We start from the raw sequence: 14840 nt of genomic DNA, 5'->3' as shown, positions 1-14840 counted from the left end.
TTTTATTAGTTTGAGTTTTTTTATATATGTTCGAAAAGAATAATATTAATGGAAAAGACATTGGAGATATGAATTTTTAAAATATTTTACACATTTGTTCAATTATGTTCATTTTTTAAATAATTATTCACGCGATCATATAAAAAATAATTATTTTTTTTAATATGACTATATGTGTAAAACTATTTTACACTAACACTATATCAAAATTTAATTTAATTTTAATTTCATGTACAATATGTAACTCTTAATTTTAGTCTTAGTCCTAAAAGATTTAATTTTTTTGTCCTAAGCCTTACCGTTAACTTAACATTATTATTTTAGCATAACATATATTTTCATTTGATGAAAGTAGTTAATAAAAACAAAATTTATAAAAGAATTTGAATAATACTATACATCCAATTCTTTTTATTAACTAAGTCTAACTAAGTTAGTCTAATATAACAAAAATCAATTATAGCTAGCATTATTCTAAATTTTATTGTTTAATTTAGTTGGACTTAATTTATAAAAAGATTTGGATGTATAGTGTTACTCTTAAAATTTATATTCCAAACTAGAAAAAAATGACAGTTACATAAAAAACTGATTCCCATTTTTGTAGCTATTCTTTTTGTTTTAATATGTAACTTTTAGCTTTAGTTGCATAAAAATTTAGTCTTAATCCTAAAATGTTCAAAAGTTTTTTGTCCTAAGCCTTAGCATTATTTTAACATTATAATTTTAGCCTATGATATATTTTCGTTCGATGAAACAAGTCAATCAAAATGAAAATATAAAAAAAATTATATTCCAAACTGGAAAAAAATGTTATAGCAACATCAAAAGCCAATATAGATGTTTTAGTGTCTAATATCAAATTTTTTGAAGATCAATTTGAATATTTACTAAAAAAAAATGTTTATATCTACTCCTTTTGATTTGTTGTCTAATTGATGAAACATAAGAGAATCCAATAATAAGTTATATGTTTGACTGCAGTCTGGATGCTGTAAGCCACCAACATCATGCAATACCAATTACTACAACCCGGACACAATAGTGGTTGCTCAACAATCTGATTGCTATCGTTGGAACAGCGGTCCAACAATGCTATGCTACGAATGCGATTCGTGCAAGGCTGGGGTGCTTGAAAACATCAGAAGAGATTGGCATAAGATATCAGTTCTGAACGTTGTGGTGCTTGTGTTCCTCATTTGCATTTATTCCATTGGTTGCTGTGCTTTCCGAAACGCCAGAAGAGCTGAAAGTGATTATCCTCATGGCCACAACCGCATGACCAAAGTTAGACCCAGATGGGATTATTATTGGTGAGTTCTTTTTTTTTTTAAATAAAAAAAAGAATAAATCCCTTTTACATAGAGATATTATAGCACGAAACCAAAATTAACAAGTAAACAACAATTTTGACCCTCCCCTTTGAGATATTTTAATTTCGACAAAATAGTTTTTGGGTGCTATGCTCATGGCTTCCAAAGCTCACTAAAGTTAGATCAAATATACTAATTTGGTGAAGTTTAGGACTTGTTTGGGTGAGATTAAAAAAAAAGATCTTTTTTGAGTTATTTTTTTTTAAAAGAGCTTATGAAAAAAAAAAAGTAATTTTATGTTTGGATATCTCATACAAAAAGATATTTTTATCTATTAATTATGTTTTGGTATAACAATATAAAAGTACTTTTTTCTTTATTTATTACATGAAAAACATCTTTTTTTTTAAAAAAAAGATCTTTTAAAAAAGATGTAAATTATACCTTCTCAAAAAAGATATTTTTTTATATTTTTTTAGTGCTTTTACTTTTATTACTAGAAATTTACAAAACACAATAAAAAATAAAAAAGATTTTTTTTTCATTGAAAAAAAATCTTTTTTTTATCGAAATAATGGTGTCCAAATAAGCACTTAATTATGTCAAACTTTTGTGATTTTCCAAATTCTATTTGGAGAAAAAATTGCCAAATTTTTTATTTCTTTTTGGGTTAGTAATATCTTTGTTCATTCAAGGCGACTATTTAATAGTAATTAGATATTTCTTTTAACACATCATCAAATGACCGATTTACATATTGTTTTGGTCCTTGCATTTGGGGTCTCAAACGGCCTAATGATGAACCGGACTCTAAACCTAGGTCATCCATACGACCCAAATAGGCCAGAAAGTCGGGAACTAATATCTAACATTCAAGTTCAAATACCTCTCTTATCTTAGTCAAGAAGATATAAGACAAATTATATAAAGGGAGTCAAGGATTTCCTTAGGTACGTTAGACACTCCTAATTCACACTTATGCATCTTAGACTCATTCTGTGGTAGATTTTTCGCTCCACTGGAGCTGTTGTTCGAATCAAGGCTCGTTTTCTAATATTATTCTCGTCGAACAACAGCTCCAGCGGAGCGAGAATAATATTATAAAACGAGAATGAGATTATTATCGAACAGTTGATTCGATGCGAATTTCCAATCTCCAACAATCAGCAAAATATGAAGCCCTCTTAGCCGGATTAACGCTGGCTAAGAAAGTTGGTACAAAAACACTGGAGGTTTGCAGTGACTCCTAGGTAGTTAGTTCCCAAATAAATGGGGATTACCAAACACGGGACACCTACTAAAGGTACTTATCTAAAGTTAAGGAGATGACCTACTCGCAAAGCTAACGAGCACCAAGTCGGTCTCGAAAAACTGCTCTCTAATCCAAGAAGTCATCAAAGAACCTTCCATCACCACTTCCTCGACAAACCTGCCCTTGTCCAATCAGCACTCATGGACCTCCCTGATCCTCGGGTACCTTACCACCAAGGACATACCTGGGGACCCTAAGGAGGCAAAACATGTGAAGTGGGAAGCCACAAAGTACACCACAATAGCGGGACGATTGTATAAGCGAGGACTATCCCAACCCCTCCTTATGTGTACAGAACCGGTGAGACGGACTACATACTTTGAGAAATTCATGAACGATGTTGTGGCCACCACATCAGAGGCAAAACCCTAGCTCAAAAAGTTATCCGAGTTGGGTACTTCTGGACTACTATCATCACCATCGTCAGAGATACCCTGCAACTAGTCAAAAGTTGCAAGCAGTGCCAAGTGCACGCCAACCTCCATCAAGCAGCCCCTCATCATCTCAGCATGATAACGACAGAACGCTCCTTCAAAACTTGGGGAATTGACCTCATAGGCCCCTTTCCCACAGCTCCCGGACAACTCAGAATTCTCATAGTTACCATTGACTACTACACCAAGTGGATAGAAGCTGAAGCACTATCTACAATCACCGCCACTCAATGCCAAGAGATTCTTTTGGAGATTTTTTTAGAGACAACTCATAACCTGATTCGGGATCCTAGAGATTGTTATCTCAAATAATGGGACTCGGTTTGCAGACAAACGCTTCAGGGAGTTCCTAGAGGGACTCGACATCTCACAGAAGTTTAGCTCAGTGGAACACCCGCAAACGAATGGCCAAATAGAGGCGGCCATCATGATCATGTTGAAAGGACTCAAGAAAAGACTAGACGAAGCCAAAGGTCTCTGGGCCGACGAGCTTGGTTCCATACTCTGGTCATACCGAACATTGCCCCAAACCTCAGCCGAACCCCTTTAGGATGACATTCAGCCTAGAAGTCGTCATCCCTGTTGAGGTTAGGGAGCCCAGCCCTCGAAGGACCATATGAGCACATGATGAGGACGTAGAGTAGGACCTCGTGGACGAAGTCAGAAGCATAGCCCACCTATGGGAACTAGCTTTAAAACAGAGAGTAAGTCTGAGGTACAACTAAGACATGGTAAAATCAGATTACAAGCAAGGAGATTTGGTCTTGTGAGCAATGACATCGGCCCTCCCACCTTGGGAAAGCTAACTCCCTATTTGGAGGGACCCTACCGACTTAAGTCTGTAATCGGAAAGAAAGCTTACAAGTTGGAACGACTTAACAGCACTGAGCTACTGAGAACATGGAATGCCGCAAATATACGGAGCTACTACTCATAGGCGATTTCCACTGAGTTAATAACTTTAGCAAAATTTAAGGTTTATTTGGAGTTTTCATATTTCCTTTGTTTTGTTTTACTTTTCCATNTTCATTCAAATAATATCTTTTAAGTTTTTACGTTTTTACTCTAACAAACGGTACGAACAAAATGGCCATCCGGGGGACCGATCACTCCCGAGGCCAACAAATCGATATCCAAACAAATCAAATAAGCATGCAATTTGGCCCACCAAGAGTCCCACAAATAGTTCATAACAAAACGGCCAAGGAAAGGCCACCAAAGCAGTGTATATATGTCGCACAAATGGCTTACAAACTTAAGAAATTGTTTCACAAAACTTAAAACCAAGTTACTCAAGATCTACAATCTGCCCGTCCTTTACAGTCCGAAAAGCTCCTATAACAGACACATCCATGCCCGGAGCCAAGACTTGGACCTAAGCTTTCAAAGCTTCCTCAGTAGCCGAGGTGGCCACCCTCGCATTAGCTAGAAGATCGGCATTTTGCTGCTTCAAACCCTCCACCTCGACCCTCACGACATAAGCTTTGGAACGGGCTACGGCAGCAGCACTCTCAGCATCGGCTGCCAACTTCTTCACCCTAGCCACCTGGGACATAATCTCAATTTCCCATTCTGACAAGCGTAGGATCTCAAAGCCCGCATCCTCAGCATCCTTAGCTGCCTTTGCCCTTGCAGTTTTGGATGTATCTAGTTGCCCCTTTAGAGTGCTAAGCTCCGCCTAATCCTGATGAAGTTTCTCATCCAGAAGGAAAGTCTGCAAAAGCATTGGTTCAACCCTTCAGATGATAGCGGCCATTTGGGGGGGGGGGGACATGGTATACTGACTTAGCCTAACTGAAAAGATAACAAACCTTGAAGTATTCATCTGTGCTAGGCAACAAGTGTTGATTAATAAAGCTGGTAGCATCAAAGGAGTGATTAGTCACACAGGGGGCAACCACACCTGTGTTAATACCCTCCGAATTACCTCTCTTGGTAGGCCTCTTACTTTTCTTATTGGGCTCCAGGATCAGAATCTCTTAGATATCATCATCTCCAGTAGTCCCCTTTTGAACAATTTCTTGAGAGACCGTCTGAGAGCTGAGAATAAAATCTACAGGAGGCGTCGATTGTGAAGAGCCATTGGTGTGGATTTTACAAACCACAAACTACCGGCATGTGCACCGGGTCGTACCAAGTAATATCTCACGGTGAGTGAGTATCGATCCCACGAGAATTAATGGATTAAGCAAACAATGGTCAATTGATTATTCTAGTCAAACAATAAAAAATAAGTGTTTCAATAGTAAATAGCATGAAAATAGAAAATTTAACAAAAGCAAACTAAAATTCATTATGAAAATAAGATGATAAAGATAGTTAAGGTGTCAGAGATGTTCACTCTTTAGGAAAACAATCCATATGTTTATTTATATGAGGTATGCAAAGATTAATCACGACGAATCATAAATAATCAAATTCCAATTCCTTGGCAATTCAATTTCTCTTTAACTCAATTAACCGCTAATTCCTTAGTCAATTGCTTAAGAAAAAGAGGTGAAGCACAATTCTGATTCAATTTCAAGAAAGATTCAAAAATAGTCCGTAGGTTGAATTATATGTCACGTATTCAAGCTAGTCCTAACAATTGAAACTCACAAAGTGTCACACACTCTTTGAACCTATTCCTAGTGAAATAAAAAATAGTGTGAAAGAGTTTTCAAGCTAATTCACATATTAATTTTTTTCAAAACAATATTTAGAATCCAAGACGGAGTTAGAATATTTTCCAATAATTCTAAATCTTTAAGGATGAAGAACGAAAACTCAATCATGAATTAAATCAAATCATAACCCTCATCTAAAATAAAACACTTAGATTAATAATCCATTAAAAGATGAATGGAGCTCTTAGCCTTAACCAAGGAGGAAATTAAACAAAATATCAAAAATGGCAAAAGGTCTGAAGGTCTCCTCAAAGTATTTTTAGGACCTTTTTTATACTAAATAAAACAAAACCTAATTATTAAATTCAAACTTAAATTCAAAAACAAAACAAATCGAATCTAATCTTCCGCATTAATTCTTCAACTTTGTATCTTCTGTGGTCCCAAATTTTCATCTTGAATTGGCTTTGAGTGTTGCAAACAAGGCTTATAGAAAATGGGCCAAAGGGAGCAAGTGAAACACCCATATGTGTATGCCACGCTTTGCATGTAAATGCCACGCTTTTCATGCATAATGCTATGTTTTCCTGGAGCTGCCCCTTTAGCGTGTAATGCCACCCTTGGGCGTGTAACACGCCTATCTTCTCTTCCCTGGGAGGTCTTCCCTGTTCGGCGTGTGGAACGACAACATGTGGCGTGTGAAAGGCCACTCTTCTGTGGTCCCTAGAGCTCCTTCTTTCTTGGCGTGTGACACACCCTTGTTATGGCGTGTAAAATGCCCAGATGGGATCTTTGAATAGTCTTCTGGAAACTTGGCCTAGCGTGTAATACCGGGCTGCGGCATGTGGAACGCAACTCAATCAAACAAGGTCCTAGGAGGTAAAATATGGCGTGTGACACGCCTAAAGTGTGGCGTTAAACGCCCATATATATTACCAAATAGAAGCCTTCACTTAAGTGTCGATGGCGTGTAAATCACAAATGCCCATTCTTCCTAGCGTGTGGAACGCCCACTGTTCACTGGGACCTGCGTACGTATGAGGGATGCGTATGAATGACTATGACAAAAATCTTCAATCGCGCGTATGAATGCAGTATGTGTACACATGAGCCCTCATTTTTCGGCTTTTGCACATACGCATGAGGCATGAGTATGTATGAATCCACATTTTTCAGGTGTTGCGCGTATGCATGAGGCATGCATATGCATGAGGCATGCATATGCATGAGTCCCATATTGAAGGTGTTTCCATTCTACACACCCATTCTCCCTGGCGTGTGGAACGCCACTTTGTTGCACTTCTAGGGGTCTTCTCTTCATGGGCCACACTTTCAAAAGCATGGCCTAAGGTTCCAAAGCGTGTTCTAAGCTTTAAAGTGTTCCCAAAACTTTCTCTTTTCTTCTTTTGAGCTTGTTTTGTGCTTTTTGCTTCTTTTTCTATGATTTCCTACAAAACTTATCAAATTAAAAGATCAAAGCAATATTCAACTTAAGCACCAAAGCAGTCTATATTTAAGCATTATGCATTTATTTCTCATATAAAAAGCATAGAAAAACACAACATGATGCACATGCATCACAACACCAAACTTAAGCTCTTGCTTGTCTTTAAGCAAGCAAAGAATCATGCCTTAATCTTCAAAATCTTACAGCTTAAAATGCAAGGGTGAATGGTAGCAATTCAAATGATTTCAGTTAGCCATTTCACTTATATACAGTTCAACACAAATGGTTATATTCTTTGAAAATTTCTATCCAGATTAGATTATGGAATGCTTCCTTGAACCATCACCTTAAAGCAAGCTTATATACTTTCTTTGCACATGTTCCTTTTTTATTTTTTATTGGATGCTTTCCACCTTGAGCCTAGCCGTGACTTTAAATGCTTTGTTTTCAAGCTTTTGCTTGATACATAAATACCACAATCACTTGATTGGGGTCTCTTTGAGCTTATTTTTCTTTCAACATTCTCCATCAGTGGTGCTTAGAGCCTTTGGCTTCTCTTTTTTTTTGGAGGGGGGTACTTTGCACCTTTGAGCTTAGCTGTGACTCTAAATGCTTTATTTTCAAGCTTTTGCTTGATAGATAAGCACCACAAGCACTTGACTTAGGAGGGCTCTTTGAGCTCATTTTTCTTTTGATTCCTTTAGTCAGAGGTACTCAGAGCCTTTGGCTTCTATTTCAACCCCTTTTTGTTAATTATTATTCATTATATTTTTCTTCTCCAAATCTTTCTCAATGACAAGGATCCCATAATAGTCCTCTAGATTAAGGCCTCAAGCAATTTGGCTCAGTAAGTGTTGAATAATTCAGTTATTTTGGCCTTCCAAACTCAAATTGTCATTCTCTCTATATAATCAATCCATTGTTTGTTTCTTAGCACAAGACTCCTTACTTACATTCAAGAACAAGTATAATTGTAATTATGGGTTGTGATGGACAAGTAATGACATGTACTTAACAAATAGAAAATTTAAATGCATTATCTAGGATAGAGTAAACTGAAACAAATGCATATAATTAAAAAGGAAGGAAACAACCTTAGTTCTCACTGCCTTTCTCTTCATCATCTTTTAGGCTATGTAGAACGTATCTTTCAACACCAAACCTAGAATGATCGCTTGTCCTCAAGCAACAAAGAAAAGACATAGTGGTGATAGATATAGGCATAAACAGGATTATCAATTGAAAGCAGTTGAGTAATACGAAAGCTTATTCAAGTAAAACAAACAAAATTAAAAACTAAACGAAAGTAAAGCCAAAACAATGTAACATAAATGAGTTGCTAATATTTTTACATGGGGGTTGGACCTTGCATAAAGACTAGAAATGAACCTACCAAAATGGGAGACAGATGCATAAAGACTAGATATGAACCTACCAACATACGACCTACCCGCCTTGAGACTCCCCAAGACGTCCCGAGGATTCAATGCTGTATCCTCAAATATCGCTATTAAAACATAGGTGATATCCTTATTCTCAGAAGAGAGGCCCTCATAAGTTGTCCTCGTGAGATAGAAGCCCCAGCCCCAAAATTCTAATATGGGCAAATTCGGCGCTCCCCCTCCTGGGATAACCAAAAAGGGCAATGACCTTGGACCGGACGGACCTAGAAATACTCTACCTTAAAACCATAGAATGAATCTTCAAACATGTCAAAGATCCGGCGGTTTGGCTGAGCACAGAAAGAAATATTCCTTTTCAATGTATCCCCTCCTTATGTGGAATGGTGCACAGAAAGAAAAATAAAAAGACTTTAACCTGAGCCGGTATCTCCAAAAATTCACACACCGGTTCGAAGATACGGATAGCCACCCAACTGTTTAGATGTAGTAATTACAAGGATTTTTCAGGTATGGGTTGCAGTGCATCAGATGGCATTGAACCAAAAATTGATGCGGACTTTCCACAATTACTAACGACAAGTACACCGAGTCCTACCAAGTAATACCACGTGAGTGGGTTGTCGTTCCCACGAGGATTAATGGACTAAGCAAGTGGTGGTTAAATGATTATTCTAGTTAGACAATCAAAAGTGAGTTCTTTAAATCTTTACTACTAAAATAGGGAATGTAAATGAAATCAATTGTAAACATGTAGAGAGGTAATATGATGAGAAAAGTTAAGGTGCCAGAGATATTTAAGTTTCAAGATCAACAATTATTGCTATCTACTTTGATCATACAGAGATATAATTCATGACAAACCCTAAGTAATCAAACCCCAATCCCTTGAACAATTAATTGTGTTAAGAGATTAAATACAATTTCTAGTTTAAAGGCCACACAATTCTTAAGAACTAACCGTAATTGATTTTATGTCACTTATCAAATTAAGTTCGGACAGTTAAAAAATCATGAGAAAGATTTCTAGCTTAATTCTAAAAATTAACCTTTCCAAGATAATAGAGGAAATTAATTCAGATTAAAGTTATTTTCCAATACACTAAGAACGAAACTTAATTCATAAATAAAATATCAGTGTATTAATAAAAGTAGGGAACAATGATATTAATCCATCAAAAGAAATAGTGAAGGTAAGGGTGGAATGGCGCTGAAGGCTGATGATGTCGCACTAGACACTGTAGGTCCAGAGTGGAGAATGGAGGTTTGGGCATGAGTGGAACTAAACGTCGCTAGTGTAGTGTTAAACGCCAAGGGTCCAGAGGGTACATTTGTGTGGCTCCTTTAGTTACGTTGAGCGTCGCTAGTACCGCGCCAGACACCAAGAGTCCAGAGAGTGATCTTTTTGGCTTTTCTCGTTCTTAATTCTTACTAAATCTTTATCCAATGCTATCTACAATCATAAAAAGACCACAACAACTCAAAAAATATTCATGATGCTCATGCATCATGTAGCTGAGACAGCGCTATGGAAACATGATTCAGAAGGGTCATGACAAACTCAAAGAAAGCCAACCGAACCCCATCTTGGTAAACAAAGGTTTGTACACCCATATCCATTGGGAACCTGGGGGGAGTCCAAATTTAGGTAGCACACCCTCTCATTTTAACCAATGAGCACAAGCTTATATTGTTGCTCTGCCTCGCTTCCTCCCAACACGCCCCCTCATCTCAAAGTCTCTGAAGGTCCATCTCATCTAACCGGGAGGGTGTACCTAACACATCAGACATCACACAATGGTAACGATCCAGTACACCTCCAGCTGGGAAACTCAGACTCGGATTCTCCTAAACTCCTCTCTGCCCTACCATACCTATATCCAAACAGGGGCACCACTGTCAGCCCATTCCCCAAAAACACAGAAAACAAGAAGATCCCTTCCTATATCAAAACTACGCCAAAAATCTACCGAATCCCGTAAATCCAAAACCTTAACAGAACAATGACATCCCCGCATTTCCTCTACCATCACATGAAGGAAACCTAAAAAGAAATAATGTAGAACGAAAACTAAAGCAACAAAGCGTGAAAAACAAAGAGAAGGCATTAACCTGTTCTGAAATCGGCAAGAGAAGAAACTAGCAGAGCGAAAATGCAACAACCAATAATGGTCAATCCCATCAACAGTACCAGAGATCAGAAAAATGCCAGAAAGGAAGATATGAGGAAAATGGGGGAGAAAGGAGCAGTTACAAGGATATTGAAGCAAAAAACTCCTAAGTTTTAAATTGAAATATGGAAGGACTAGGGGTGGACATGAAAAAAAGGCAAAAATCTCTCTCTCTCTCTCTCTCTCTCTCTTATTATGCATCATTATGACACATTGGAAAATTTAATAGACAAAGCTCACTATCGGGAAACGCAACGGACAAACGTAGAAATAGTCCGCACTCTGACAACGGTAACATGACCTTCTGAATAGTAAAGAACTAAACTGATCAGCTAGCAATGAGACCAAGCATACACTTGCTCTCACGCTGCGGGGCAACTATTCCAGTCTTGGCATTTGGGCCCTAAACATCACAATGATGAACTGGGCCCGAAACCCAAGTCATCCTACGGCCCAAACTGGCCAGAAAGCTGGGAACCAATAACTAATATTCAAATTTAAATATCTCCCTTATCTTAACTAACAAGATAAGATAAGATAAGATAACAAGAAAAACTATATAAAGGGAGTCAATGGATCCTTCAGGTACGTTAGACACTCCTAATTCACACCTATACCTCTAATATTCATTCTGACTTGGGCGTCAGAGTGTCTTTGCAGGTACTAGCCTTCGCCACTTCAAAGGTCCGATCATGTCATCACTAAGACTGGCTAATCCTTGATCCTTCCCTCAACCCGTACCAGCAAAGTCTAGTACATATATTAAAATACTCAACCAGATAAAAAATATGTAAACTTATCTACAGTTATACTTATGTAATATTGATAGTTGAAAATTGTTAAATGATATATATCATGTAATATCCTACCACACAAAACTTTACGCTATAGTCATAAATCAAAGGTGGTGAGGCATTACGATACCTAAAAGGAAGATTTCATACAAAATAATAAAAGAATAATGATATAACTAGGAGCATGTGAAGAAAAATAAACATTGATAGCCGTAACCACACTCGTAAAACGGTAACGCAAGAACATGTCGTATACAAAAGCAATATATATATATATATATAGAAGTTTGGAAAAGAATACATAATAGTTACTAGTCTCGACCGGTGAAGAAAAAGCCAACTAGAATATTACAACATCAGAAAGTATACAAAATAGACATCCTGTCTCTCCAAATAAAAGACTCTATGAGGAATATACAAAATATATACAATAAAGTATCAAAAATAGAGAGAATTCTAGAAAGCCAAAATAATTCCCAAAAAGTCTTCTTCGCTTCCATATAGAATCCCGCCCTCTCAGCAAGGTGCATCACGTCCTACATCTAAAAAATAGTAAATCCACGACAGGTGAGAACTCGAAGATTTCCAGTAGGAAAATAGTTCCAAATAAAGACTATATAAAGATATATGAACCCTCTAGGCAATCCTAATCTCTAACATTACCGAAGTTCAAGTCTAAGGTTTTCACTAATACACACAAGGTTAAATTTTGCTAAATTCTCAGCTCTGTAACTATCTCTAGTCTCAATCATTTTTAGTACATCATGATCTCTCCGTATTCATATATTCAGTTCAGGAAGATCAATCACAAACACAAAGCAAATGCATGGAAATCATAATTTAGCACAATTAAAACAAGTAGTACAGTTAAGAGTTAAGCAGAATAATAAGTTAGGCAAACCAAAATAATTATGCACACTCAAACAACAGCAAACAAAATGCACATGATGCATGCCTGTCCTACTGGCCGTGAGCTCATGTGTCGGTTAAACTGCCAGACCCAACACATCCGGTAGCTAACCCGGATATCATCTTTCTAGCATGCATCCTAAGAGGTAAATGTCTCTTGCATAAGAATAAAAAATAATCTTGCAAGGAGAGTGCCCTGTTCACATCTCATAGGAAGGGTCCCCTATTCACCTTCTTTTGGAGGCTAGCTATTTTAGGGAATGAGTACCTGGTCACACTTACAAACAGAAATAATATAGGCGGGACAAAATCACAATCCCCATATTTACACCGCAGCACTGAACAAGTGGGACGAACCACCATCTTTGTTAAGTGCATGTTCCTCATCAATAACGCAAGCGGGACAAACCCACGTCCTTGCTAATTCAGTTATCAAATCACGGTTATAATCATATTTTATAATGAGTCAAAATCTTAACCGATTTAGTAAATTATAATTTATTAATCCATGAGTGAGACCAAGCCACCGTCCTCAGCATGGACGGGACGAACAACCATCCTCACAACATTTTCATCTGGTTAACCAAGTTTTTATACAGGAATTAATCAATTCAATTCACCTCCAATATTTTCAAAGCTTTAAAAATGGTTATCATACTTCAAATGGAGGTTACAGGGATTACAAGCTTGTTGGGAAGGCTAAACAGTAAAAAACCAACATTTTGGAAAAAAAAAAAAACAGGCTGTGTGCACACGCACAGACCCAAAAACCTTCCCTGACGAGTGGGTACGCACCACTTTATGTGTGCGCACAGACTTGTATTTAGCCCCTGATTGGTGCACACGCATACCCCTGTGCACGCACACACCAGTGAATTTTCTGGTATGCTGCAAAATCTGAAATTTTCAATTTTCAACACCAATTTTCAAACATCTATAACTTTATCTACAAAAATTATTTTTCCTCCATCGTTCAACGATTTTAAAGTACTCATTTCCAGTTATAATTCAAGATGTATTTCTCTCAATTCCAAGCTACGAGTGCCACTGTTGAAGTTGGCCAAAATATCTATTTTACCTAAAATTCTGCATCATCCATAATTTTCATTCTTCAAATCCTTTTCTTTCCAAACCAATACCAAATGCTTATTTCAATGCTCAAACTCAAACCATATCTTATTTATTTCACTTTACAACTCATCCAAGTCATCATTTAACTTCTCATTAAACAAACCTACTAATTTCACCAAACTCAACAATTAACCACTTTTAATTCAATTTCATATGTTATTATTTACACAAAATTATAAATCTCAATCCTTCAAAATTACATCACTTCTTAATTCCATCATCATATAGTCCAAATTAAACATCAATCAGTCATTCAAATCTAATTTCATACTTCACTTACAATAATTCATTTCAACATTATATCACCCAACTTCAAAACAGACCAAATCATATAATTCGCTCAATAATTAATAATTAACCAACATAAACATTCACACTAAGCCAATGTCATCAACAGCACCAATCATATCCATTTAACACTTTCTTAAGGTCATCTAACCTAGGTTTTTACATAGCGTTATATATTGTTTACTCGAAACCAAAACCCATACCTTTTGTTAGCGGCGGTTTCCAACCTCTTGATCCTTTCCTTCTGGCCAATCCAAGCATCCACCAACTCCTCATCAATCGAGTCCAAGAAACCAATATGTACCAATTCAAGCCAAGCAACCAATCACTCTATTCAGTCTAATTATACCAAAATTTCATTTATTTACACTAGGATTTTTGCATAAAATTAGGGAATATAGGGAGAAAGAGTTGTCTTACCTTGTTCTACATAACCTTGGGTAAAAATTCCTCTAGAAATTGAGACTGAGCTTCCCCTAAATCATCAAAATCACTAATTTCAATCAACATATACCAAAAACGTAAAATCAGAAGTAAATGGAGAAATGGGGTAAGGTTCTTGTGATTACTCACTGCAAAAGTTATATAGAATCGAAGATGATGGTAAAATGATAGCGTGGCCGCAAATGAGTCGTCGATTGGAGCTATGGCTTTTAAGAAAAATGGATTTGTATGTGTATGCGAATAGTGTTATGCTTCTTCCATCTTCTCTTCTTACTCTTGAGACTGTCTATCTCAATGTAAAAATGAATGAAATTTTGGGCGAGGGGCATTTTTATCTTTTCGCCTATTGGCCTCACCTAGGACCAAAATTTTAAAGATAAGTGTTCCAGTTTTTATTATAAATATTTTTCTGGTTATTTCTATATCTTTAGTTTTCTCATACACAGTACGAAACAGACTTAAGCCTATACAATTAATTTTAATACCAATACACGTTTTTCTATAATTAATTGTATTTTTGGGCCTTAAATAATTTTCTGAGTTAAATTTTTATCTATAAATTTTTAAATTATAAATTTTAAACTTTTAACA

The 14840-nt window shown here is 36.6% G+C and overlaps 1 protein-coding gene across 1 annotated transcript in view; it reads left to right on the top strand.

Annotated features, from left to right (window-relative positions):
• Positions 1-14840, top strand: part of LOC107639336 (tetraspanin-6-like) — a 16148-nt gene that overhangs the window by 682 nt on the left and 626 nt on the right. The window contains exon 2 of the mRNA XM_016342811.2: positions 984-1313. Within this exon, the coding sequence (XP_016198297.1) occupies positions 984-1313 (330 nt within the window). The remainder of the gene's footprint in view (positions 1-983; positions 1314-14840) is intronic.

This window comes from Arachis ipaensis, chromosome B04 (genome assembly GCF_000816755.2).
Source record: "Arachis ipaensis cultivar K30076 chromosome B04, Araip1.1, whole genome shotgun sequence".
NCBI classification, from domain to species: domain Eukaryota; kingdom Viridiplantae; phylum Streptophyta; class Magnoliopsida; order Fabales; family Fabaceae; genus Arachis; species Arachis ipaensis.
This window is presented reverse-complemented; position numbering and strand designations above follow the sequence as displayed.